The sequence below is a fragment of the Triticum aestivum genome, chromosome 2A (assembly GCF_018294505.1).
Source record: "Triticum aestivum cultivar Chinese Spring chromosome 2A, IWGSC CS RefSeq v2.1, whole genome shotgun sequence".
NCBI lineage: Eukaryota > Viridiplantae > Streptophyta > Magnoliopsida > Poales > Poaceae > Triticum > Triticum aestivum.
Genome location: NC_057797.1, coordinates 73,555,704 through 73,580,264, shown reverse-complemented (window position 1 = coordinate 73,580,264; position 24,561 = coordinate 73,555,704). Strand labels below are relative to the sequence as shown.

The 24,561-nt window shown below is 45.7% G+C and overlaps 1 protein-coding gene across 1 annotated transcript; it reads right to left on the bottom strand.

Moving 5' to 3' along the window:
• Positions 1 to 2,363: 2,363 nt before the first annotated feature.
• On the bottom strand, positions 2,364 to 3,929 carry LOC123184779 (zinc finger CCCH domain-containing protein 10-like). Its single transcript, XM_044596841.1, has one exon. It carries the CDS (start codon positions 3,567 to 3,569, stop codon positions 2,682 to 2,684), a length of 888 nt encoding a protein of 295 aa, XP_044452776.1. The 5' UTR covers positions 3,570 to 3,929; the 3' UTR covers positions 2,364 to 2,681.
• Between the last annotated feature and the right edge of the window lie 20,632 nt (positions 3,930 to 24,561).

Genomic DNA, 24,561 nt, shown 5'->3' with positions numbered 1-24,561 from the left:
GACAAACATAGAGGGGCCTTTTATTCGAACGCGACTGATAACAAGCGCAAGTATCGTTTGGTCAAATGGGATCTCATTTGTAAGCCTAAAAGCCTTGGGGGGCTGGGCATCATTAACACTCTTGTTATGAACAAATGTCTGATAATCAAATGGTGGTGGAAGATCATGAACATCCCCCAGGACAAGCCCCTTTGGTTCAGCATCCTCAAAGCGAAGTACTTTCCCTCTACTAGTCCTATGTTTGCCCGCGCCTCGGGGGCATCTTAGTTCTGGCGTGATCCTGTTAAACTCCGACCTATTTTTCAAGGCCTGGTCAAGTTTGTTGTTCGCAATGGTAAGTCCACCAGGTTCTCGCTTGATTGGTGGTGCAGATCCTCCTCGCCGGCCTCTACCTTTCCTGTTCTCTTTTCTTATTGCCCGGACCCTGAGATCTCAATCTTTGAGCTTGCGTCGAATAATTGGGACCTGCATCTGCGTCGTTCTCTTTCTCCCGAAGAGTTGGAAGACTGGCAGCGCCTTGCTGCCCTCTTCCCTTCGCTCTCGGAGGAGGAAGACATGGTTGTTTGGCCCCACTCTCACTCAGCTCGTTTCTCGGTTAAATCCCTTTATAGCAAGCTCATTGCTGGGTCCATCACCTCCAAATTTAAGTGGATTTGGAGGGCTCATATTCCTCCTAAGATTAAGGTTTTCCTCTGGCAAGCCTCTCGTGGGCGTCTGCCTACGGGTGACCAAATTCGCAAACGTAATGGTCCGGGCTCTGATTGTTGTGTGCTTTGTGGTATGAGAGAAGGCACGCCTTATATTTTGTTCAACTGTGTTTTGGCTAAGTTGTTTTGGTGTTGCATCAGATCCTGGATGCATGTTTCCTGGGCTCCGACCTCCTTCGCTGACTTGCGCATCTTGGCCAACTCCTTGGTTGGGGCCCAGAGGAGACTGTTTTGGGTCGGCTTCGCTGCCATGTGCTGGTCCTTGTGGACGACAAGGAATAAATTTACTATCGAACATGTTTTCCCTGCTAAGCCTGCTGATTGCTTATTTAGGACTTGTATATTCCTGCAGCAGTGCAGATTATTGACTAAGAAGGAGGACAGGGATGCTTTCGATGCCATGTTGGCCAAGATCCGAAATTCTGCTATCTCCATCTCTCCAGTCCAAGCAAGCTCGTAGGCGTTGCTGTTCTGCTTCGTTATCTTTCCTTCCTCCGGCCAGCGTGCCGTGTACTGGCCTGGGAGCCATGTACTTAGACTTCCCCCTGTGTTATCTGGGTTGATACTCTGTGTTCTCGTGCTGGCCTTTTGGGTCTATATTAACTCTGCCTGGTGGCTTTATCTATAAAGTCGGGCTATGGCCTTTTATCTAAAAAGAGAGGGATCGTGGCCGGGCCTTTTTCTCGTGACTCCTGGCCTCGCTAGGGTGTTCCCTCCTCTCAAGGTTCTGTATTTGTGCGTCCTGCTACAACACTGTTGCCTTACGGAGATGATGTTGTGAAAGAGTGGAGAAGGATGGACAACATACGTGTTATGGTAGGAAGGTGTAACGGCAGCCATTGAGGGAAGAATAGGAAATTGGTTATAGGATAGTCACTAAAAGGGCAAATAGTAGTACATTGGTAGCTCTATCCTTTGGTTACAGTTGACAAATAGAGACGGATTGAGCATGTTGCTATTTGGGGGTGACACGGAATTTCAAAGAAATTCAATAGTACTTCCTCTGTCTCAGAATATAAGAACGTTTTTGACACTAGGATAGTGTTAAAAACGTTCTTATATTTTGAGACGGAGGGAGTACTAGATTTAGCATCTGGAGAGACATGGTTTCTATAGGCAACTGATATTACAAATTTTCATCTATCGCGTTAGGTATGGCATGAGAGAGATTTTGTTTGGCCTCGATTATTCATATGGAAATCTCGGCCTAGGCGTTTCCACGTTTGAGGTGGTATTTAATGGTTTTGGCTTGCAGCTACATGAAACCAAGGTTTCCTATTTATTCTTGATGATTTATCAGACCGGGTCGGAGAATTTATTTCACCGCATAGAAAATGAGCTATGAGCTGTATTTCCACGAACAAACAAATCCAACCTCTTTCGTCTTTATTTATTGTGGTTACTATGACATGTCGGCCTTTTTCCTATAGAAATACTATATAACAACACTCAAACATATACATGCTCCTTATATCCGTAGCACTACCAAACAAAGCGGAATGTACGAATCACGTTTTGAACATCATACTATTCTTGCTGCAGATAAAAAAGTACACCTCTCTTATATCAAACAAAATAAAAAAGAACCAAGGAGACATTGAGTTCAGAAAACCATATATATGCGCTTAAGGAAACATTACACATTTACCCGACTGATAAAACAACAATATAACAACATAATAATTAACAATGGCATTGTACATCTCCATCAGATATATATCTCCCCATAGAGACGACACTTATTTATGACCAGGAACGCTATACACATATAGACACGTTTTTTAGGACTGACCACCGCCACTTGGCACCCATACCGACATGCAACCTATAAATATGTAACAAGAATCATGCACACGCAGACACAGCAGGCACGCATGGATGCGCTGCCGCAGTCGTCACGCGTGCGGTGACACTAGCTCCAGGATCGACCTGGCCGGACGGCTAGAGATTAATTCATCGTCATACCTCGGATACCTAGCGCATAAAGTCCATGATAAGATCTCGGTGCGGGTAGTCGTTTAGCAGGGAGTCTTCGTCATCCGCGTAGTGGACGGATTTAGTGTCCTCCTCGTTTGCCGGTAAGGGCGCCCTGAGGGTCGACATGGTGGTGGCAGCAGTGGCGACGGCGGAGGCGGTGGCGTCCGGGGAGGAGAAAACATCGTCCCCGGTGATGGCAGAGTATAGGCTCAGCATGCGAAGCCTGTTTGGAGTGGCCTGCAGGGTGAGGTCATCGAACAGCTGTGGAGTTGAAACAACCTGCGGACGCGTCACAGGAGTGGATGGAGTGCGTTGGAAGATGCGGGGTGGCGTCCGCGGCATGGCGAAGGGCGAAGGCGGCACCGCGGCGGCAGCGAACGCGGCGACCGGGTCCTCGCCCCTGAGCTCGCGGGTGAAGTGCGCGAAGAAGCAGATCCGGCGTTGGCAGCGAGTGCCTGCCTCGCACTTGCGCGTGCGGAACCGGGTCGGGTGCAGCCACAACTCGAAGACGCCGTGCGCGTAGCGGCACCTGAGCCCGCGCGCGCAGGTCGGCGGCGGGTGACCAGCGCCGGTGAGCCCGAGCTGCGCGTGCGCGTGCGCATTGGCGCGATACTCCGGGCAGGAGATGGCGACGTAGTTGAAGCGGCGCGGGTCACGGCGGCGGGCACGCTCGCCCTTGTGCGCGTATGGGCATGCCGTCCAGTCATGACTGTACGGCTGCGGGCACCGTCGCACCTTGTACTCGTACAGCCAGAAGTCCTCCGACATGGACGCCCACAGCCGATGCCCCTCGTGTGCCCATGCGCCCCACGTTGTTGGATCGGTCAGCTGGTATGTGACGCTGCCGTCCGCCTGCACCACCATGTTATACATGTCCAGTTCCATGGCCGTCCTCCTCGATCTCCTTGATCAAACACGGCAAACTCTCCAACAGATTAACAATACTAATTAAAAACTAGAAACTTATGGACATGTTAGTAGCTAGGCCATGGTTCTGAATTTTTCTGAGGATATGGGGGATGATTTGGACCAAAAGCTCTCGAGATTATTTGTAGCTAGGCCATGGTTGTGAAATAATGTTGAGGATGGGATGGTTTAGACTAAGATATCTAAGAAATATATGTAGCTAAGCCAAGGCTGTGAATGAATGCTGAGGATGGGGGATGATTTGTTCTACAAACCATGCATGGTTGCGATGTATGGAGAGATGTGATCTGCGTCTATCCGACTGTGGGTATATATTGTTCTAGGGGGTGCGGTGCTAGGCATTAGGTGAGTCGGCTGTTTTGTCTCATACCCATTTATTTTTGCTGTAAAGATAATGAAGACGTGTGGGTGTTTGGACATTGAGTCTCTAGCAAGGCTCCCTAACTAACAACTAGATTCTGGACCCTTCCTCCCCTTGGAAAAGAGACTTTGTGTGAGGGTTTAGGATATTATCTATCTTGTTTCGTGGTGCGAGGGAGGAGCTATTTGTCCGATACTAATGTGATAAGATGAGTTGTGCAGACGGTGGGTGTTCATGTATCCCTTGATATGGTGGGCCATCTCGAGCGAGGGGGTGTTTGTGTGCCTACACGAGTCGTTTTGTCTAACCCCATAAATAACACCTTTGGGCTAGGTTCAACAGTAACTCCCTCACGGCCCCAGAGACGAGTTCAAGTGTTGCAAAATGCACAAAGGCGTATTGCATAAACTTGGTAGTCTGGGTGCAGAAATCCACCACTCTCTCCTCTCCTCCTGGTTAATTGAATTTTATTTGTCATCCCCTATCCACGCTATTTGTCCATATTGTTGGGGATTTTGGTCGTGGTGGCTACATCAATTCGTAAACAAAAAATATAGCTGTCATTTTGTGCTACTCATAACTCCACGCCTAAAATAATGCTCCTCCGCCTTCCTCATTTAGGATTTTTCATACCCATGATATTGGGTGGAATCCCGAGATTGATACCAAGTGATGCAAAGAGACTTCCGGTAGCCACAAGCACTACCCCTGGTACTTTATCTCTTTCTCTCACTCTCAAGCCTCCTTGCACATTGACACTATCACCTGAAGAAGACATTGTGTAATGTTGACCTATTAACTCATAGGTGAAACTTGAATGAAGTGTGTTGTGCTAAATTGGGCAATGCAATGTTGGCTTTGACCTATTTGGGCCGGAGGGTGGCCTATACTGTCTTAACTAGAAGGTTGGTTATCAGTACTAGCTATTTTGAGAAAAAATCTAATGTGCACGCAAAACAAATACACTGTAGGTTGCTTCGTTAATATTCATGTGTGGGATTGTGGTGTAAAGATATGACAGACTGAAATTGATGTTTTGTAGTGGCGCCGGAGGACACAATGGAAGGGATGGTTTGTTCCTCTACGACTCCCCACTATGCTGCTTTCCACGATTGGGGGTGTGGTAGCACGCAGTGAGGTGAGGTGGCAGAGCGAGGAAGCAGGAGGGGTTAGGCCTAGGATGATGCAACATTCCTCGACGATAACATGAGGAGGCGGGAGGGGTTGGGCCTAAGATGATGTGGTGCTCCTCCATGGCAGCGCCAAGAGGCGGGACGGGATAGGCCTAGGAGGATGCAACACTCCTCGACGGCCCAGTCACAACATCCAGATTAGGCGTCTCAAAGCCTTCTGACGATGGCAGCAACATATTCTAGTTAGGATGGTGCTGTAGATAGATCTGTGGTTCTCTAAGTAGAATGGGCTTTTCCCATGGATTTAGTTTCTCCCGCACTTTACAGCATGAAGTAGAGTGTGGCGTTGTGTTTTGTTTCATCTTTGTTTCTTCATGTGGACGAGAGTTAAGCAAGTCGATCTGTATTTCTTAGCAGAAAAATTTGAGATCACCCAAATTTGTTGATTTTATTGATAATTTCCTAGTGTGTCTTTCTTGCTTCAACCTTTGGTGGCACGTATCTTAAAATTTATATTAGTGCAATGATTTTTTGTGAGAAATATACACCAATAATTAATCAAATGCAATTGTAATTTTGTATGTGAAATGTAGTGTGTAGTATCTGATAGTGAGGAGGGATGTAAAGCAAATACACTTTCTTCGGTTTCCGATAGTGAGGAGGGATGTATGTGGAGATGCATGTATGTGGATCCTGTTTAATACATGTATTAAATGGCATTGAACTTTATGCATAATGTGTCTAATATTATGAAATGTGAATGAAATAGTTTATTCTTAAATTCTATCAGAAAATATTATGGAAATACATTGGAAATGAATTAAATCGTAATTGAATTGATCTAAAATGAATATTAAATGCTCTAAACTATCTCTAAAATCATTCTAGAATGGATCTCTGGAGTTTAGCCAAAATGTGTGTGCAATCTAAAATTTCAGATTTTTCGAATTGTTTCTAAAATACAAGGAATCATGATTAACATGCATTTGTGAAATCTAGTGAAAATCTCTCTCGAAATGATTTCGAAATCTTGACCGGATCATGAATACATAATGACTAAATTGCGCTTAAATTTTGAATCCGGATAAAACAAATTATGAGATTTGTAGAAACAATGAAAATGAATCTCGAGTGTTTCTTGAGTAAATAAAGTTTTTGACTTCAGTTACTATGAATTTTATATTGTTTGTAGCTGTCACACCCCTAGTTCTGGTATGATCTAGGCTAGTTGTTGGTGTTTGCATCATATTTAAATTTCATGAATTTGAAATGGGGGATGTTCAAACCCTAGCACTTGGTTTTCAAATAGATTCAACTAAAATAAATTTCAATGAACCCAAAAATGCCTTCCAAAAATGTCATGATTTAGGGAAAAAGGTGGAAGCCAAACCCTAAATGATGCACATTTTTCGAGGACACAAAGAGTTTTTAATTAATTAATATTGTATTTTGAATTAGAGCAAATAAATGCTATAAATATTTTATTTGCTTCAATAACTCTGATATTTTGTGAGGGCATCTGGAATAATCCGCCTAGTCCCTACAAAAATTATCAGAAGCAAATAAAATGATCTAGTGCCCAAAACTAAATCAAAACAAATGGCAGAAAAGAAAATGGGAAAAAGTACCTACTTGGGCCAACTTACCTGGCCCTCACTGTTCGGCCCAACTCACCACTGTAGGCACCGCGCCGTCTTCCACCTCGCGCCAGTAGGTGAGGCGCGTGCCCGACACGCGCGCGCACTGTCGTGCTGCCACGCCACCTACCTGCCCGCGCCCTTGGACAACATGGCGCCACCGTTCACTTCCCCGCTGCCGTCCGGATTCGTCTGACCCTCTCACTCTCCTCCTCGCCCTCCGCCTCGCTCTCTCCCGTCGACGGCCGACGCAGCCATGAAAGCGCCGCGGTGAACCACCGCGCTCCCCGCCCCCTCTCGACTCCCTGTGTTGTCTGCAAGATCCACCGTCGTCTGCTACGTCGCCTCGACCGAACCCCGAGCGCTCGAACGCTCTGCTTCGACTGCCACGACCCTGTCTTCGAGCTTCGGTTGCCGAGATCGCCACCGCCGTTCCGTCGCCGTCCAGGCTTCCCCGAGCTCGCCATCGACACCTTCGGATCCGTTGTGAGCCGCCGTGTCGAACCCCCCATCTCCCCCGCGCGCTCTAGGCCCCCCTCCCCTGCCGCACAAGCCAAAGCTCGGCTCCGCTATTGCCGGAGCATGCGTGCTCCTCGTGTTCCGTTTGTTCTCGTCGTCCAACGGGTGTGCTCCAGAGTGAACTCTGACTCCGTTGTGCACCCTAGACGGCTTGGTAGGGAGCCCTAGCGCCATGCCCGCACACCACCGAGCTCCGCCGCCGCATACGCTCGTCACTGTTACTGCTACACATCGCCCCAAGCGTCCCCGCGACCACCAATGAGTGAACCGCGATGCGGGCTTTCCAACGCGCCTAGCCGCGCGACCAGTCGTGGCCGAAAACGGTCGGCCGGTAATCACCGCTACGTCAGGATGTTGCCGGCGTAACCCTGCCGACGTGGCACGGTAATTAGGGGCTAACCCTGCTAATTAGCCGCCTCGCAACCACTAACAGCGGGCCCCACCACTGATCAAACCCAGTCAGCGCTGGATTTTGACTAGGTTTATCCAATGTGTCACTGACCAGTGGACCCCACTGGTCAGGTGATATGTCTTCGCTGTATCTATAATTTTTGATTGTTCCATGCCAATATTATACAATTTTCATATACTTTTGGCAACTTTTTATACTATTTTTGGGACTAACATTTTGATCCAGTGCCCAATGCCAGTTCCTGTTTGTTGCATGTTTTTTGTTTCGCAGAAAATCCATATCAAACAAAGTCCAAACGGGATAAAAACTGACGGAGATTTTTTTTGAAATATATGTGATTTTTGGGAAGAAGAATCAACGCGAGACGATGCCCGAGGGGGCCAAGAGGCAGGGGGCGCGTCCCAAGGGGTTAGGCGCGCCCTGGGCCCTCGTGGCCACCCCGTAAAGCGGTTGGTGCCCTTCTTTCGCCGCAATAAAGCTAATATCTGGATAGAGATCATGTCCAAAATTCAGCCCAATCGGAGTTACGGATCTCCGGGAATTTAAGAACGGTGAAAGGGCAGAATCAGGAAACGCAGAAACAAAGAGAGACAGATCCTATCTCGGAGGGGCTCTCGCCCCTCCCATGCCATGGAGGACATGGACGAGAGGGGAAACCCTTCTCCCATCTAAGCAGAAGGTCAAGGAAGAAGAAGAAGGGGGGCTCTCTCCCCCTGTGTCCCGGTGGCGCCGGAACACCATCGGGGCCATCATCATCACCGCAACCTACACCAACAACTTCACCGCCATCATCACCAACTCTTCCCCCCTCTATGCAGGCGGTGTAACCCCTCTTTTACCCGCTGTAATATCTACTTAAACATGGTGCTCAATGCTATATATTATTTCCCAATGATGTATGGCTATCCTATGATGTTTGAGTAGACCCATTTTGTCCTATGGGTTAATTGATGATCGTGATTGGTTTGAGTTGCATGTTTTATTATTGGTGCTATCCTATGGTGCTCCTAGTGTCGCGCAAGCGTGAGGGATCCCCGTTGTAGGGTTTGCAATATGTTCATGATTTGCTTATGGTGGGTGGCGTAAGTGACAGAAGCTCATACCCGAGTAAGTAGGTTGTTTGCATATGGGAGTAAAGAGGACTTGATACTTTAATGCTATGGTTGGGTTTTACCTTAATGATCTTTAGTAGTTGCGAACGCTTGCTAGGGTTCCAATCATAAGTGCATATGATCCAAGTAGAGAAAGTATGTTAGCTTATGCCTCTCCCTCAAATAAAATTGCAATAATGATTATCGGTCTAGTTATCGATTGCCTAGGGACAAATAACTTTCTCGTGACAAAAAGCTCTCGACTAAAACTAATTTAGTTGTGTCTTTATCTGAACAACCCCTACTTTTTATTTACGCGCTCTTTATTATCTTGCCAACCTATCCAAAAACACCTACAAAGTACTTCTAGTTTCATACTTGTTCTAGGTAAAGCGAACGTTAAGCGTGCGTAGAGTTGTATCGGTGGTCGATAGAACTTGAGGGAATATTTGTTCTGCCTTTAGCTCCTCGTTGGGTTCGAAACTCTTACTTATCGAAAGAGGCTACAATTGATCCCCTATACTTGTGGGTTATCAAGACGTTTTTCTGGCGCCGTTGCCGGGGAGTTATAGCGTGGGGTGAATATTCTCATGTGTTGTTTGCTTTGTCACTAAGTAGTTTTTATTTTGTGCTCTTGTTTTCTATCTTTAGTTATGGGTAGGAAACGTAAAATACCAAAAAAATTAGTTGTACCTACTACACCAATGGTTGAAGAACCACTCAAAATCGATCACACTCCTGAAGCTTTTTACTTGGATCATCTTCGATCCCTATGTGCTCGTGCTGAAACCCCAACTAGCTTAGTTGAGGGAAATTATTTAGATGAGCATGCTTGTTATGTGCGACACCGCATATCTGAAAAAGGAAAACTTTTACTGGATCAAATTCATCGGTTGCAGTGCTATGCTTGGAATTTATGTGAAATATATGATTGTACTTGCTGTTCAAAAGACCCTAAGAAACACCTTCCTTACCAATGTGAGTTTAGTGATAATGGAATCGTATCTTCATATACTAAGGGTGTTTTATAATTACTATGATGTTCAACAAATTGAAGAATTTGTTGCTTTTAGGGGTACTTGTGAAATTGCTTCTTTTATTGAAGAGTGTGATACTACTCTCTACAAATCTAAAAATTTGGCCATACTTAAATATTGCTATGATAATTATGCTTCTAATCCTTATATTAAACCATATATTGAGTACTCCTCCGCTGTCCAAGAAGAGACTAATATTTTGCAGGAGTCTATGGAAGAAGAAATTGATGAAACTGTGAGCTCATTGGATGAAAAAGATGACGAGGAGAGCAAAGAACAAAAGGAGGAAGAGCGGATTAGCTACCCGTGCCCACCTTCTAATGAGAGTAACTCTTCAACCCATACATTGTTTAATTTCCCTTCGTGCTTACCGAAGGATGATTGCTATGATGATTGTTATGATCCCATCGATTCTTTTGAAATATCCCTTTTTGATGATGCTTGCTATGCTTGTGGCCAAGATGCCAACATGAATTATGCTTATGGAGATGAAGTTGCTATAGTTCCTTATGTTAAACATGAAACTGTTGCTATTGCACCCACACATGATAGTCCTATTATCTTTTTGAATTCTCCCGACTACACTATATCGGAGAAGTTTGCCCTTATTAAGGATTATATTGTTGGGTTGCGTTTTACTACAACACATGATGATTTTGGTAGATATAATATGCATGTGCTTGCTGCTCCTACTTGCAATTATTATGATAGAGTAACTACATCTCCGCCTCTCCATGTTTCTAATAAGATAAAATTGCAAGAAACTGTTTATACTATGCATTAACCTTTACTATGTGTGCATGAATTGTTCTTTTATGACATGCCGATGCATAGGAAGAGAGTTAGACTTCTTTGTTGCATGATATATGTTACTTTGTGCTCACTACTAAATCACAAATCATTGTTAATTAAAATTGGCTTTGATATACCTTGGGATCCGGGTGGATTCATTACTTGAGCACCTTATGCCTAGCTTAATGGCTTTAAAGAAAGCGGTGCCAGGGAGACAACCCGAAAGTTTTAGAGACTCATTTATTTCTGTTTAGTGCTTTTATATAGTTTAAAAACAAAAAAGTAAAGAGGGGAACCCAAAACTTTTCCAAAAGGAAAGTGAAAGTGAGAGAGACAAGCATTGTTGAAGTGGGGGAGCTCCTTGAACTTTGTTCATGCTCACGGAAACTTTGTGAATCTTGATTATAGAACTTTTCAACAAAAATAATTATCCCCTTGTACAATTCCATTGTATTATAAAAATAACGTGCCAAGATTTGCCTATAGGATGTTTACATTGCTTGTTGGTTTGTGCGGTGCAGAACAGAAACTTTGGCTGTAGTGCACGATTTTACTTTTTTTACTGGAACGTAAAACGGTTATGAAACTTTTTGCACTGTCTTTATATACAAATTTTTTATTTTTCCTAATTTTTGCAGAATTTTTGGAGTAACAGAGGTATGGTGAATGTTCATATTACTACAGACTGTCTTGTTCAAGACAGATTCTGTTTTTGATGCATAGTTTGCTTGTTTTGATGAAACTATTAATTTATATGAGTGGATTAAGCCATGGAAAAGTTATATTACAGTAGCTACAATGCAAAAAAATATGAATTGGTTTGAAAAAGTACTCAGAGTAGTGATTTGCTTTATTATACTAATGGATCTTACCGAACATTCCGTTAAGTTTTGTGTGATTGAAGTTTTCAAGTTTTGGGAGAGATCACGATGGATGAAGGAATAAGGAGTGGCAAGAGCCTAAGATTGGGGATGCCCGAGGCACCCCAAGGAAATATTCAAGGACTCCCAAGCAACCAAACTTGGGGATGCCTTCCGGGGCATCCCCTCTTTCTTCTAATGATCACTGGTAATTTCACTTGGAGCTATATTTTTATTCGTCACATGATATGCGTAAATCTTGGAGCGTCTTTTGCATTTAGTTTTCACTTTTCTTTGATGCACCATGCTGGTATGAGATAGTCCTTGGTTTATTTATAGAATGCTCATTGCACTTCACTTATATCTTTTGACTATGGCTTTATAGAATGCTTCATGTGCTTCACTTATATCTTTTGAAGTTTGGATTGCCTGTTTCTCTTCACATAGAAAACCGCCATTTGTAGAATGCTCTTTTGCTTCACTTATATTTGTTAGAGCATGTGCATATCTTTTATAGAAAGAATTAGACTCTCTTGATTCACTTATATCTATTTAGAGAGATGACAGGAATTGGTCATTCACATGGTTAGTCATAAAATCCTACATAAAACATGTAGATCACTGAATATGATATGTTTGATTCCTTGCAATAGTTTTGCAATATAAAGATGGTGATATTAGAGTCATGCTAGTGGGTAGTTGTGTATTGTAGAAATACTTGTGTTGAAGTTTGTGATTCCTGTAGCATGCACGTATGGTGAACCGTTATGTGATGAAGTCGGAGCATGATTTATTTATTGATCGTCTTCCTTATGAGTGGTAGTCGGGGACGAGCGATGGTCTTTTCCTACCAATCTATCCCCCTAGGAGCATGTGCATAGTACTTTGCTTCGATAGCTAATAGACTTTTGCAATAAGTATGTGAGTTCTTTATGACTAATGTTGAGTCCATGGATTATACGCACTCTCACCCTTCCATCATTTCTAGCCTCTTCGGTACCGTGCATTGCCCTTTCTCACCTCGAGAGTTGGTGCAAAATTCGTCGGTGCATCCAAACCCCGTGATACGATACGCTCTATCACACATAAGCCTCCTTATATCTTCCTCAAAACAGCCACCATACCTACCTATTATGGCATTTACATAGCCATTCCGAGATATATTGCCATGCAACTTCCATCATCATCATATACATGACTTGAGCATTTATTGTCATATTGCTTTGCATGATCGTAAGATGGCTAGCATGATGTTTTCATGGCTTGTCCATTTTTTGATGTCATTGCTATGCTAGATCATTGCACATCCTGGTACACCGCTGGAGGCATTCATATAGAGTCATATTTTGTTCTACTATCGAGTTGTAATATTGAGTTGTAAAATAAAAGTGTGATGATCATCATTATTAGAACATTTTCCCATGTGAGGTTATCAAAATAAAAGTGGCCAAAGAAGCCCCCCCCCCAAAAAAAAGAGAGGCCAAAGAAGCCTACAAAAAACAGAAAAAAATAAAAAAAATAACAAAATGAGAGAAAAGAGAGAAGGGACGATGTTACTATCCTTTTACCACACTTGTGCTTTAGAGTAGCACCATGTTCTTCATATAGAGAGTCTCTTGAGTTATCACTTTCATATACTAGTGGGAATTTTCATTATAGAACTTGGCTTGTATATTCCAACGATGGGCTTCCTCAAATGCCCTAGGTCTTCGTGAGCAAGCAAGTTGGATGCACACCCACTTAGTTTCAGTTTGAGCTTTCATACACTTATAGCTCTTAGTGCATCTGTTGCATGGCAATCCCTGCTCCTCGCATTGACATCAATTGATGGGCATCTCCATAGCCCGTTGATTAGCCGCGTCGATGTGAGACCTTCTCCTTTTTTGTCTTCTCCACGCAACCTCCACCATCATATTCTATTCCACCTATAGTGCTATATCCATGGCTCACACTCATATATTGCGTGAAAGTTGAAAAGGTTTGAGAACGTAAAAAGTATGAAATAACTGCTTGGCTTGTCATCGGGGTTGTGCATGATTTGAATATTTTGTGTGGTGAAGATGGAGCATAGCCAGACCATATGATTTTGTAGGGATAAATTTCTTTGGCCATGTTATTTTGAAAAGACATGATTGCTTTATTAGTATGCTTGAAGTATTATTGTATTAATGTCAAATGATAGACTATTGCTTTGAATCACTCGTGTCTTAATATTCATCCGATGATTAGATTACATGATCAAGATTATGCTAGGTAGCATTCCACATCAAAAATTATCTTTTTTATCATTTACCTACTCGAGGACAAGCAGGAATTAAGCTTGGGGATGCTGATACGCCTCCGTCGTATCTATAATTTTGATTGTTTCATGCCAATATTATACAACTTTCATATACTTTTGGCAACTTTTTATACTATTTTTGGGACTAACATATTGATCCAGTGCCAGTTCCTGTTTGTTGCATGTTTTTTGTTTTGCAGAAAATCCATATCAACGGCAGTCCAAATGGGATAAAAATTGACGGAGATTGTTTTGGAATATATGTGATTTTTGGGAAGAAGAATCAACACGAGACGATGCCCGAGGGGGCCACGAGGTAGGGGGGCGCACCCTGGGTCCTCATGGCCACCCCGTAAGGCAGTTGGTGCCCTTCTTTCGCCGCAAGATAGCTAATATCCGGATAGAGATCGTGTCGAAAATTCAGCCCAATTGGAGTTACGGATCTCCGGGAATTTAAGAAATGGTGAAAAGGGCAGAATCAGGGAACGCAAAAACAGAGAGAGACAGAGAGACAGATCCAATCTCGGAGGGGCTCTCGTTCCTCCCATGCCATGGAGGCCATGGACCAGAGGGGAAACCCTTCTCCCATCTAGGGATAAGGTCAAGGAAGAAGAAGAAGGGGGGCTCTCTCCCCCTCTCTCCCGGTGGCGCCGGAACGTCGCCGGGGCCATCATCATCACCACAATCTACACCAACTACTTCACCGCCATCATCACCAACTCTTCCCCCCTCTATGCAGCGGTGTAACCCCTCTTTTACCTGCTGTAATATCTACTTAAACATGGTGCTCAACTCTATATATTATTTCCCAATGATGTATGGCTATCCTACGATGTTTGAGTAGATCCGTTTTGTCCTATGGGTTAATTGATGATCGTGATTGGTTTGAGTTGCATGTTTTATTATTGGTGCTGTCCTATGATGCTCTCCGTGTCGCGCAAGCGTGAGGGATACCCTCTGTAGGGTTTGCAATATTTTCATGATTTGCTTATGGTGGGTGGCATGAGTGATAGAAGCACATACCCGAGTAAGTAGATTGTTTGCATATCGGAGTAAAGAGGACTTGATACTTTAATGCTTTGGTTGGGTTTTACCTTAATGATCTTTAGTAGTTGCGGATGCTTGCTAGAGTTCCAATCATAAGTGCATATGATCCAAGTAGAGAAAGTATGTTAGCTAATGCCTCTCCCTCAAATAAAATTGCAATAATGATTACCGGTCTATTTATCGATTGCCTAGGGACAAATAACTTTCTCATGACAAAAAGCTCTCTACTAAAACTAATTTAGTTGTGTCTTTATCTAAACAGCCCCTACTTTTTATTTACACGTTCTTTATTATCTTGCCAACCTATCCAAAAACACCTACAAAGTACTTCTAGTTTCATACTTGTTCTAGGTAAAGAGAACGTTAAGCATGCGTAGAGTTGTGTCGGTGGTCGATAGAACTTGAGGGAATATTTGTTCTACCTTTAGCTCCTCGTTGGGTTCGACACTCTTACTTATCGAAAGAGGCTACAATTGATCCCCTATACTTGTGGGTTATCATCAGGGTTGACCTGGTCAGCCTCAGTTGGCTCGCTGACATCATGCCACTATCATGCTGACGCAGTAAAATTTTTCTGGTGTTTTATTAATTCAGGAAATTCCAAAAAATTAGTAAAACTTCAAAAATTCGCAGTAAATCAACTGTAGCTCATTTTGAAATAATTTATATATGAAAAATTATCAGAAAAATTCAATCTATCTATATGTACCATTTTCAAGCATGACAAATGATACGTCCATTTTGCATCATGCTTTTATATCAATATTTATTGCATTATGGGCTGTTATTACACATTATGTCACAATACTTATGTCTATTCTCTCTTATTTTACAAGGTTTACATAAAGAGGGAGAATGCTGGCAGCTGGGATTCCGGGCTAGAAAAGGAGCAAATATTAGAGACCTATTCTGCACAGTTCCAAAAGTCCTGAAACTTCATGGATGATGTTTTCCAAATATATAAAAAATACTAAGCGCAAGAACCTCACCAGGGGGGCCACACCCTTCCCACGAGGGTGGGGGGCGCGCCATACCCCCCAGGGCGTGTCCCCTACCTCATGGGCACCCTGGTGGCCCTCCGGTGGCCATCTTCTGCTATATGGAGTCTTTCGATGGGAAAAAAATCATAAGCCATCTTCTCGGACGAAACTCCGCCGCCACGAGGCGGAACCTTGGCGGAATCAATCTAGGGCTCTGGCGGAGCTGTTTTGCCGGGGAAACTTCCCTCCCGGAGGGGGAAATCATCGCCTCCGTCATCACCAATGCTCCTCTCATCGAGAGAGGGCAATCTCCATCAACATCTTCATCAGCACCATCTCATCTCAAAACCCTAGTTCATCTCATGTACCCAATTCTTGTCTCCAAGTCCGGGATTGGTGCTAGTAGGTTGCTAGTAGTGTTAATTACTCCTTGTAGTTGATGCTAGTTGGTTTAATTGGTGGAAGATCATATGTTCAGATCCTATATGCATATTAATACCCCTCCGATTATGAACATGTTTATGCTTTGTGAGTAGTTACTTTTGTTCCTGAGGACATGGGAGAAGTCTTGCTATTAGGAGTCATGTGAATTTGGTATTCGTTCGATATTTTGATGAGATGTATGTTGTCTATCCTCTAGTGGTGTTATGTGAACGTCGACTACATGACACTTCACCATTATTTGGGCCTAGAGGAAGGCATTGGGAAGTAATAAGTAGATGATGGGTTGCTAGAGTGACAGAAGCTTAAACCCTAGTTTATGCGTTGCTTCGTAAGGGGATGATTTGGATCCATATGTTTCATGCTATGGTTAGGTTTACCTTAATACTTTTGTTGTATTTGCGGATGCTCGCAATAGAGGTTAATCATAAGTGGGATGTTTGTCCAAGTAAGGACAGCACCCAAGCACCGGTCCACCCACATACCAAATTATCGAAGTACCGAACACGAATAATATGAACGTGATGAAAACTAGCTTGACGATATTCCCATGTGTCCTCGGGAGCGCTTTACATCATATAAGAGTTTGTCCAGGCTTGACCTTTGCTACAAAAAGGATTGGGCCACCTTGCTGCACTTTATTTACTTTTGTTACTTGTTGCTCATTACAAATTATCCTATCACAAAACTATATGTTACCACTTATTTCAGTACTTGCAGAGAATACCTTGCTGGAAACCGCTTATCATTTCCTTCTGCTCCTCGTTGGGTTCGACACTCTTACTTATCGAAAGGACTACGATAGATCCCCTATACTTGTGGGTCATCAACAAACCAACTTATACGTGCTGTATAAGTGGAAACATATTAATGGCATTTTAAGAGGCTTGATTTGGAGTTGCATTTGAACCCTTAGTTCAAATGGACTTCATCCAAAATGAATGCTAGTTGTATTAGCTCAAACAACATCGCATCTGCATGCCATGTTCATGCATCATATTGTGGCATATGCTTGTGTGTTGATTGCAGGCACCGTTCTTCTCGATAGGTCCTGCTTTGGAGACCGTTCCAAAGTACCTGTCTGAGGAGCAGTGCTCTACTGTTGATCTTCCAGGCAAGCAACCCCCTTTGAGCATTCAAATACAACCCCACTCTCTTGCTTATACTCTCCTTTATTGCATTAGGAGGACAACGATTCAACTGCTACTTTATGTTGCGGTAGTTGAACCCATTCCTCTGCATGACCTGTCTTTGGCACAGTAAATAGATGAAACCCACTAGCATGTGTAGGAGTTGATTGAGCCATGTTGTGTTCCTACCATGCTATGCCTGCTATTGCTTATAGTTGTGTTAGGTCTGATTCATTGGGAATGGATTGGAGTGTTATGCTATGTTCTGATGCTGAGAATTAAGTGTGTGAACACGTTTTGGTAAAGGTAGTGATGAGAGATCATGTAGGAGTACGTGGTGGGTTGTCCCTTTGGGACTGTCCTTAAGAATTGAGTTTTGTGTTAGTTGTCCAAGAATAGATACTATGTAACACCCACGATGCGGCTATATCTCCCACGTGTCAGAGCACGACTTAGAGGCATAACCGCATAGTAGGCATGTCGCAAGAGGGGTAATCTTTACACATCCCATGTACTGAATAAGAATGGGGTAAAGAGTTGGCTTACAATCGCCACTTCACACAAATACAAGTTAAACATACATCATCCAGAGTACAATCAAGGTCTGACTACGGAACCAAATAAAGAAAGACAACCCCTAATGCTAGATCCCCGATCGTCCCGACTGGGCTCCACTACTGATCAACTAGAAACGAAACAACACAACGAACACGATCTTCATCGAGCTCCCACTTGAGCTCAGTTGCGTCATCTGCACTAGTATCATCGGCACCTGCAACTGGTTTTGGAAGTATCTGTGAGTCACGGGAACTCAGCAATCTCACACCCTCGCGATCAAGACTATTTAAGCTTATGGGTAGGAAAAGGTAGTGAGGTGGATCTGCAGCAAGCACTAGCATGTATGGTGGCTAACTTACGCAAAAGAGAGCGAGAAGAGAAGCAAAGCACGGTCGTGAACTAGAAGTGATCAAGAAGTGATCCTGAAACTACTTACGTTCAAACATAACACAAGAACCGTGTTCACTTCCCGGACTCCGCCGGAAAGAGACCATCACGGCTACACACGCGGTTGATGCATTTTAATTAAGTTAAGTGTCGGGTTTTCTACAACCGGATATTAACAAATTCCCATCTGCCCATAACCACGGGCATGGCTTTCGAAAGTTCAAAACCCTGTAGGGGTGTCCCAACTTAGCCCATCACAAGCTCTCACGATCAACGAAGGATATTCCTTCTCCCAGGAAGACCCGATCAGACTCGGAATCCCGGTTACAAGACATTTCGACAATTGTAAAACAAGACCAGCAAAGCCGCCCGATGTGCCGACAAATCCCGATAGTATTCACACATATCTCATTCTCAGGGCACACCGGATGAGACATCCTAGGAGTAAAACCAAACCTCAAGTTGCCCTGAGGTGGCCCCGCAGTCTACTCGGTTCGGACCAACACTTAGTGAAGCACTGGCCCGGGGGGGTTAAAAAAAGATGACCCTTGAGTCTGCAGAACCCCAGGGAAGGTGATAGGTTGTTAGTGCAAATGTAAAGCCAATGTTGGGCCTTTCTGGAGGAGTTTTATTCAAAGCAAACTGTCAAGGGGTTCCGTCGGTGTCAAAACCGGTGGATCTTGGGTAGGGGGTCCCGAACTGTGCGTCTAGGCTGGATGGTAACAGGAGGCAGGGGACACAATGTTTTACCCAGGTTCGGGCCCTCTTGATGGAGGTAAAACCCTACGTCCTACTTGATTGATATTGATGATATGGGTAGTACAAGAGTAGATCTACCACGAGATCAGAGAGGCTAAACCCTAGAAGCTAGCCTACGGTATGATTGTATGTTATGGTTGTTGTCCTACGGACTAAACCCTTCGGTTTATATAGACACCGGAGAGGGTTAGGGTTACACAAGGTTGGTTACAAAGGAGGAGATATCCATATCCGTATTGCCTAGCTTGCCTTCCACGCCAAGTAGAGTCCCATCCGGACACAAGACGAAGTCTTCAATCTTGTATCTTCATAGTCTAACAGTCCGGCCAATGGAGATAGTTCGGCTGTCCGGAGACCCCCTAATCCAGGAATCCCTCAGTAGCCCCTGAACCAGGCTTCAACGACGATGAGTCCGGCGCGCAGTATTGTCTTTGGCATTGCAAGGCAGGTTCCTTCTCCGAATACATCACAGAAGAACTTGAATACGAGGATAGTGTCCGACCCTGCAAAATAAGTTCCACATACCACCGTAGAGAGAATAATATTTTTGAAATTCTAATTTTCTATCTTGTCTTGACAGTATGACGTTATGTCATGGCCCGGTGATTATTCGAACCATTTCCTTTAACTAGCCCCACACATAACGCGAGGCAGTTTTTCGACACGTCTTGTCAAAGCAGAGATCATGTCCCCTTATTACGGGATTCTCATCAATACGGGCGTGGGTAACCCAACCGCGCCATCGATTACGGTGCTTGGGGGATAAGAGAGTTTTACCAGGCAGGTGGGGACGCTTAGTTTCGTCCGCCCATATAAAGGGATAAGGATTCACCTTTCTATCCATGCCTTCTTCCTCCTTTGCACATCCATCTTCGCACACTCGAGCTCTAGCGCCCAAGTCCGCACTTCCCACCTCAACCTTCTCCAACCATGTCCGGAGCGGGAGGTAGGTGGATGGTCTCCTCCGTCATGGAGGGAGACATCAAGAAGCTGCGCGGAGCCGGATACTTAGCCGCGAATATCGCGCATCGGCTGCCTGCTGCGGGGCAGATCGTCCCTACCCCGGAACCTCACGAGAGGGTAGTCTTCCTCCACCACTTCCTCCGCAGGCTGGGATTTCCCCTCCATCCATTCGTCCGTGGTCTTATGTTCTACTACAGGCTGGACTTTCATGCTCTAGCCCCGAACTTCGTCCTCAACATTTCGGCGTTCATCGTCGTGTGTGAGGCTTTCCTCCGCATCCGGCCCCACTTCGGCCTGTGGTTAAAGACCTTCAATATCAAGCCGAAGGTGGTACGAGGCCAACAAGCAGAATGCGGCGGAGCCATGGTGGGCAAGATGCCCAATGTTATATGGCTTGAAGGCTCCTTCGTGGAGAAAATAAAGGGATGGCAATCGGCATGGTTCTACATCACCGAGCCGCGCGACGCCAAGTGGGCGGCAGCCCCCGAGTTTCGATCCAGATTCCCTACACGCCTCACTTCTTGGAAAGAGAAGGGCTTGTCGTGGGGTTCATCGGTGGAGCTGGACGGACTCCAGAAATGTATCCGGAGTATGGCAAGCAAGAAGCTCAAGCTTGTCAACATAGTCCAGGTTATGCTCATCCGCCGGATCCTCCCGTGTCAACAACGGGATTTTAACTTGTGGGAGTTCGACCCGGCCCGACACCAAACTCTGAGCGAGCTCTTTGATACGATGCACAAGGACGTCTGGAAGGTGCTGTTCAAGGGCGCCGGGGTCCCTCCTTCTCTCGCTGAGGACCGCGGACTAAGCGCAAAGCGCCTAGCGTGTTCGGTGAGTTCAATAAGGCCATGAAGGACAGCGGATGATCATAACCTGGACTATGTTGACAAGCTTTTGACAGGACTAAGCGCAAAGCCCATAGAACATTTATTTCCCCTAGCTTAATTATGTGCGGGGTCTAATCTCCATGCCTTTGACAGGACTGGGTGGAGACATCGAGGCAGATTAACTGTCCGACCCCTTTGCCCAAAGACACTACGGGCGCTCTCTTGACGGAGATGCTGACTCCAGCTCCTTACAAGGTGCCGGGGAAGACCAAGAAGGCCAAGGGGACCCAAAAGAGTTCCCGGCGCCAGGTGTTATCGGACTCATCGTCCGATAACTCTGCGGCACACTCTTCCCCCGAAGATGAGGAGGAAGAAGAAGATGCTCCCCCCCAAGCGAGGGAGACAAGAAAAGGAAGGCCGCCCCAACTAGGGGGCCGAAGGGTACAAGAAGGGAAGGACTCTCCTTCCGGACAGCTCCACCGCCGCCGACGAAGACGAAGACGAGTGGTTGCCCAGGGCCAAGCCCCTGGGGAGATCGTAAGTATTCAGATACCAGAGTAACACGTGGCATTCCTTTGTCGCACTGCTTTCCCTAACGCCGAACATGATTATGTAGGCCGCCACGAGCCAGCATCGATGTATCATCGGACGGCTCCCTGGGCTCGTCGAACATGGATAGCGATCCAGTCCCGACCGCCACCTCCCCTCCTCCTGCGGACGACGCCGAGGTGTTGTCTCAAGAGGCACCGGATCAAGGGGAGACAGTCCCGGAGGCGCCTCAAGGCAACCTTCCGGACTTCAGGAGCCGATGGGACGGGGCCCCTAAGAGCTCCGATTTTGGCCCTCAGCCGAACACCGCGCCGGAACCTCCAGCGGTTCCAAGCTCGGGCAGGCGGCCTCCTTCTAAGAGGGGCAAGACGCATGTGATGGTGACCTCTGTCCATCTAGAGGCGCCGGTCAATCTGCTGGAAGCGCTTTGTAGCGCTTCCATCGACGAGGAGCACCGTACTGTTATGAGTGCGGTGGTCCAAAAGGTTCAGTCCGCCAAGAGCGGGTTGACTGAAGCCTGTGCCAGCCTTCTAACAGGCTTTGAGGTAAGTGTTTTAAAATGTAGTAGAAATATTACCGCATAGACAGTAGCCCCTGATGCTTTGTTCGGTGTTCACAAAGAAAAGCCGAACAGAGGATCAAATAATATCGCAGGAGTCTAATATAAGTATGTCAATATGCATATGCAGGCTTCGCTGCTGGCGTCCGCCGCACTGACTGCGGAGGTCGCTGTACTGAAGCAGGACCTCGAGGGGTCCAGGAAAGAGCTCGGCCTTGCCAAGAGGCAGCTCGAGGAGAACAAGGGTAAGTAATACCCTGTCTATAGATATGTATATATAAAAGAAGACGCGATTGCAAAATGACAGTATCAACGTATATTTGCCAGGGGCCACGACCGAGGTGGCGACCCCGAAGCAAGCGCTAGCCAAGGCCTAAGATAACACGGGCAAGGAGCGCACCGAGCGAGAGAAGCACGAGGCTCGGGTGGGCGAGGTGCAGGAAGAGCTTCGGGCTCTCGTGGCGAAGCATGAGGCGTTGGAGCTTGACTCAAAGACGCGGGAGTCTGAGCTTGCCGCGGCCCTCGAGAGCGCAAGAAGTGCCAAGGCCGAAGCCCAAAAGGCCCTCCAGGAGATCGATGCAATGAAGAAGATAGCGGCGGGTAAGGCTTTCTATATGCAAAGCAAGCATGTAAAAGTAAATTACCGATTACTTACCCGAATCCGGAGCTCTCCAGGAGCATTCGCAGATTTGCCCCACAGCGTGTCCGATGTCGCACAATTTTACCAGGCCGAGGATGAAAGTTTAATGGAGAAGCTGTTCTGGTCTCAGTATGCTGAGGCCGAACACCCGGTGCCAATGAGTGACCAGCTGAAGCAGATGGTCGAGCTACATAAGGCAGCCGATCGGGCCATGAAGAGCTTTATAGTCCGGCTGTGGCCTGGCGACGCCCTTCCGAACAGCTTCTTCGGCCTAGTGAGGCGGCTTGTGGATGCCTGCCCGCGGCTGGAGGTCGTCAAGCGATCTGTCTGCATTGAAGGTGCACGCCGGGCTTTCGCCCGTGTGAAATTGTAGTGGGTCAAGCTAGACGCCGTGAAGCTGATCAACGAGGGGCCGCCGGCAGGAAAGGAGCACCACCACCCCGAGATGTATTATGAGGGTGTTCTGCCGGGTGCCCGTCTCATAGCTGACGAGTGTTCCAAAGATGTAATATTTGAGTGAGACTTGTTCGTTTTATCCTGTATTTATGAAAACTTGTTTCATATGCGCTATGCAACGCTTGTTTGAATTTAAAATATTACCTTCTATTTGGCTGTTTATCCAATCTGAGAGATGGCTAGTCCTCGGCTTCTGCCCCCATGCCACGAGTGCTGGGGTGTTTGGGATAAACCTGAGCACTCTTGTTCCCATGTTTGGGTCCTTCGAGGAAGGTGCTCAGCACAGTGAACAAGGCAACCAGACTAATAATGCTTTATCACTCTGACTTAGCCATAGAATTCTATAATTTTAAATTTCGGCAAAGCCCCTGGTATTCAGAAGGCCGAATTTGGGGCGCGATACACGCCTTTAAGCTGGACAGGGCCGACCCCTCGCTCTAAGCGGCATAAGTCTTTAGGGACTCAAAAACCTCACCGAACAGCGAGTAGTCTCTCGCCTTATCATGACAGTCAGTTTTAGCTTTCTCTACTGAGGTGCTAAACCCAGCAGAACTGGGGCACAATCGCAGTAGTTCTCCTAGCGCTACCTTAGCCGATAGAGCGGAACGTAAGGTACCAAAACATAGGAGCCGGGCAAACCCAACATTTGACCAAAGACATGATTCGTAGCTGATGCATATAATGCTATAAGTTCGGGGTGCCGCACTTGTGAAAGTGTTCGGAATTTTCACACCGTATTGTGGGGTACATAAGCCCCTGGTGTATTAGCCGTACCGAAGTGTACGGTTGCAAGGCGTCATTAATGAACACATAGATATGTATATAACAAGAATGCAATAATAGTCGTAATTGTCATGCATTGTTTATTAAAAAAATGCGTTAAAGCAGAGTGATATAGATAGTGTGATAAGCAAAGAGTAGGACTATGTCCCTTCCAAGGGCAAGCTGAGGAATGATATTAAATCGAAAATTTCGCTCGTTACTGTAATCCACCTGGGAATTTTGTGGTATGGCGTAGCTGTCTGCCTCCTTGGTTGCTGCATCATGTGTTCGGGAATAGTGCTGCCGGACAGTGTTTTCAGAGATTAATGTCCTGAAAAAAAGAAAAATAACCAAATGGGAAGCCCCTAGTGCGGTTTAGGCCGCGTCTTGGGGCATGCCGCAGTTGTGCCCCCCTCCCCACCTGTGCCCTGGTATTTTTAATGCGTAATTATGTACACGCGGCACGAGTTTCACCGTTGGGCTCGGATTGGGGTGACCGTCGTATTGCTACGCGAGCTCAGATCACACCAGGCAGTCTATTTGCCGATTGCCCCAAGCGCGCTTGAAGGTGTCCGGGCTTTGAAGCGTCGAACTGGTTGATTGCCTTGAGAGGCTGCTTTGCGCTTCTGCTGTGAGGGCCGCGGTGTGCTCCTCTGTTCGGAGAGAGCGCTCTATATTTCCATTGACTGTAATAACTCCGCGAGGTCCTGGCATCTTGAGCTTGAGGTATGCATAGTGTAGTACTTCATTGAATCTAGCAAATGCGGTT

Excerpts from the sequence above, each read along its gene's own strand:
- LOC123184779 (XM_044596841.1), bottom strand. The coding sequence starts at position 3,569 with ATGGAACTGGACATGTATAACATGGTGGTGCAGGCGGACGGCAGCGTC.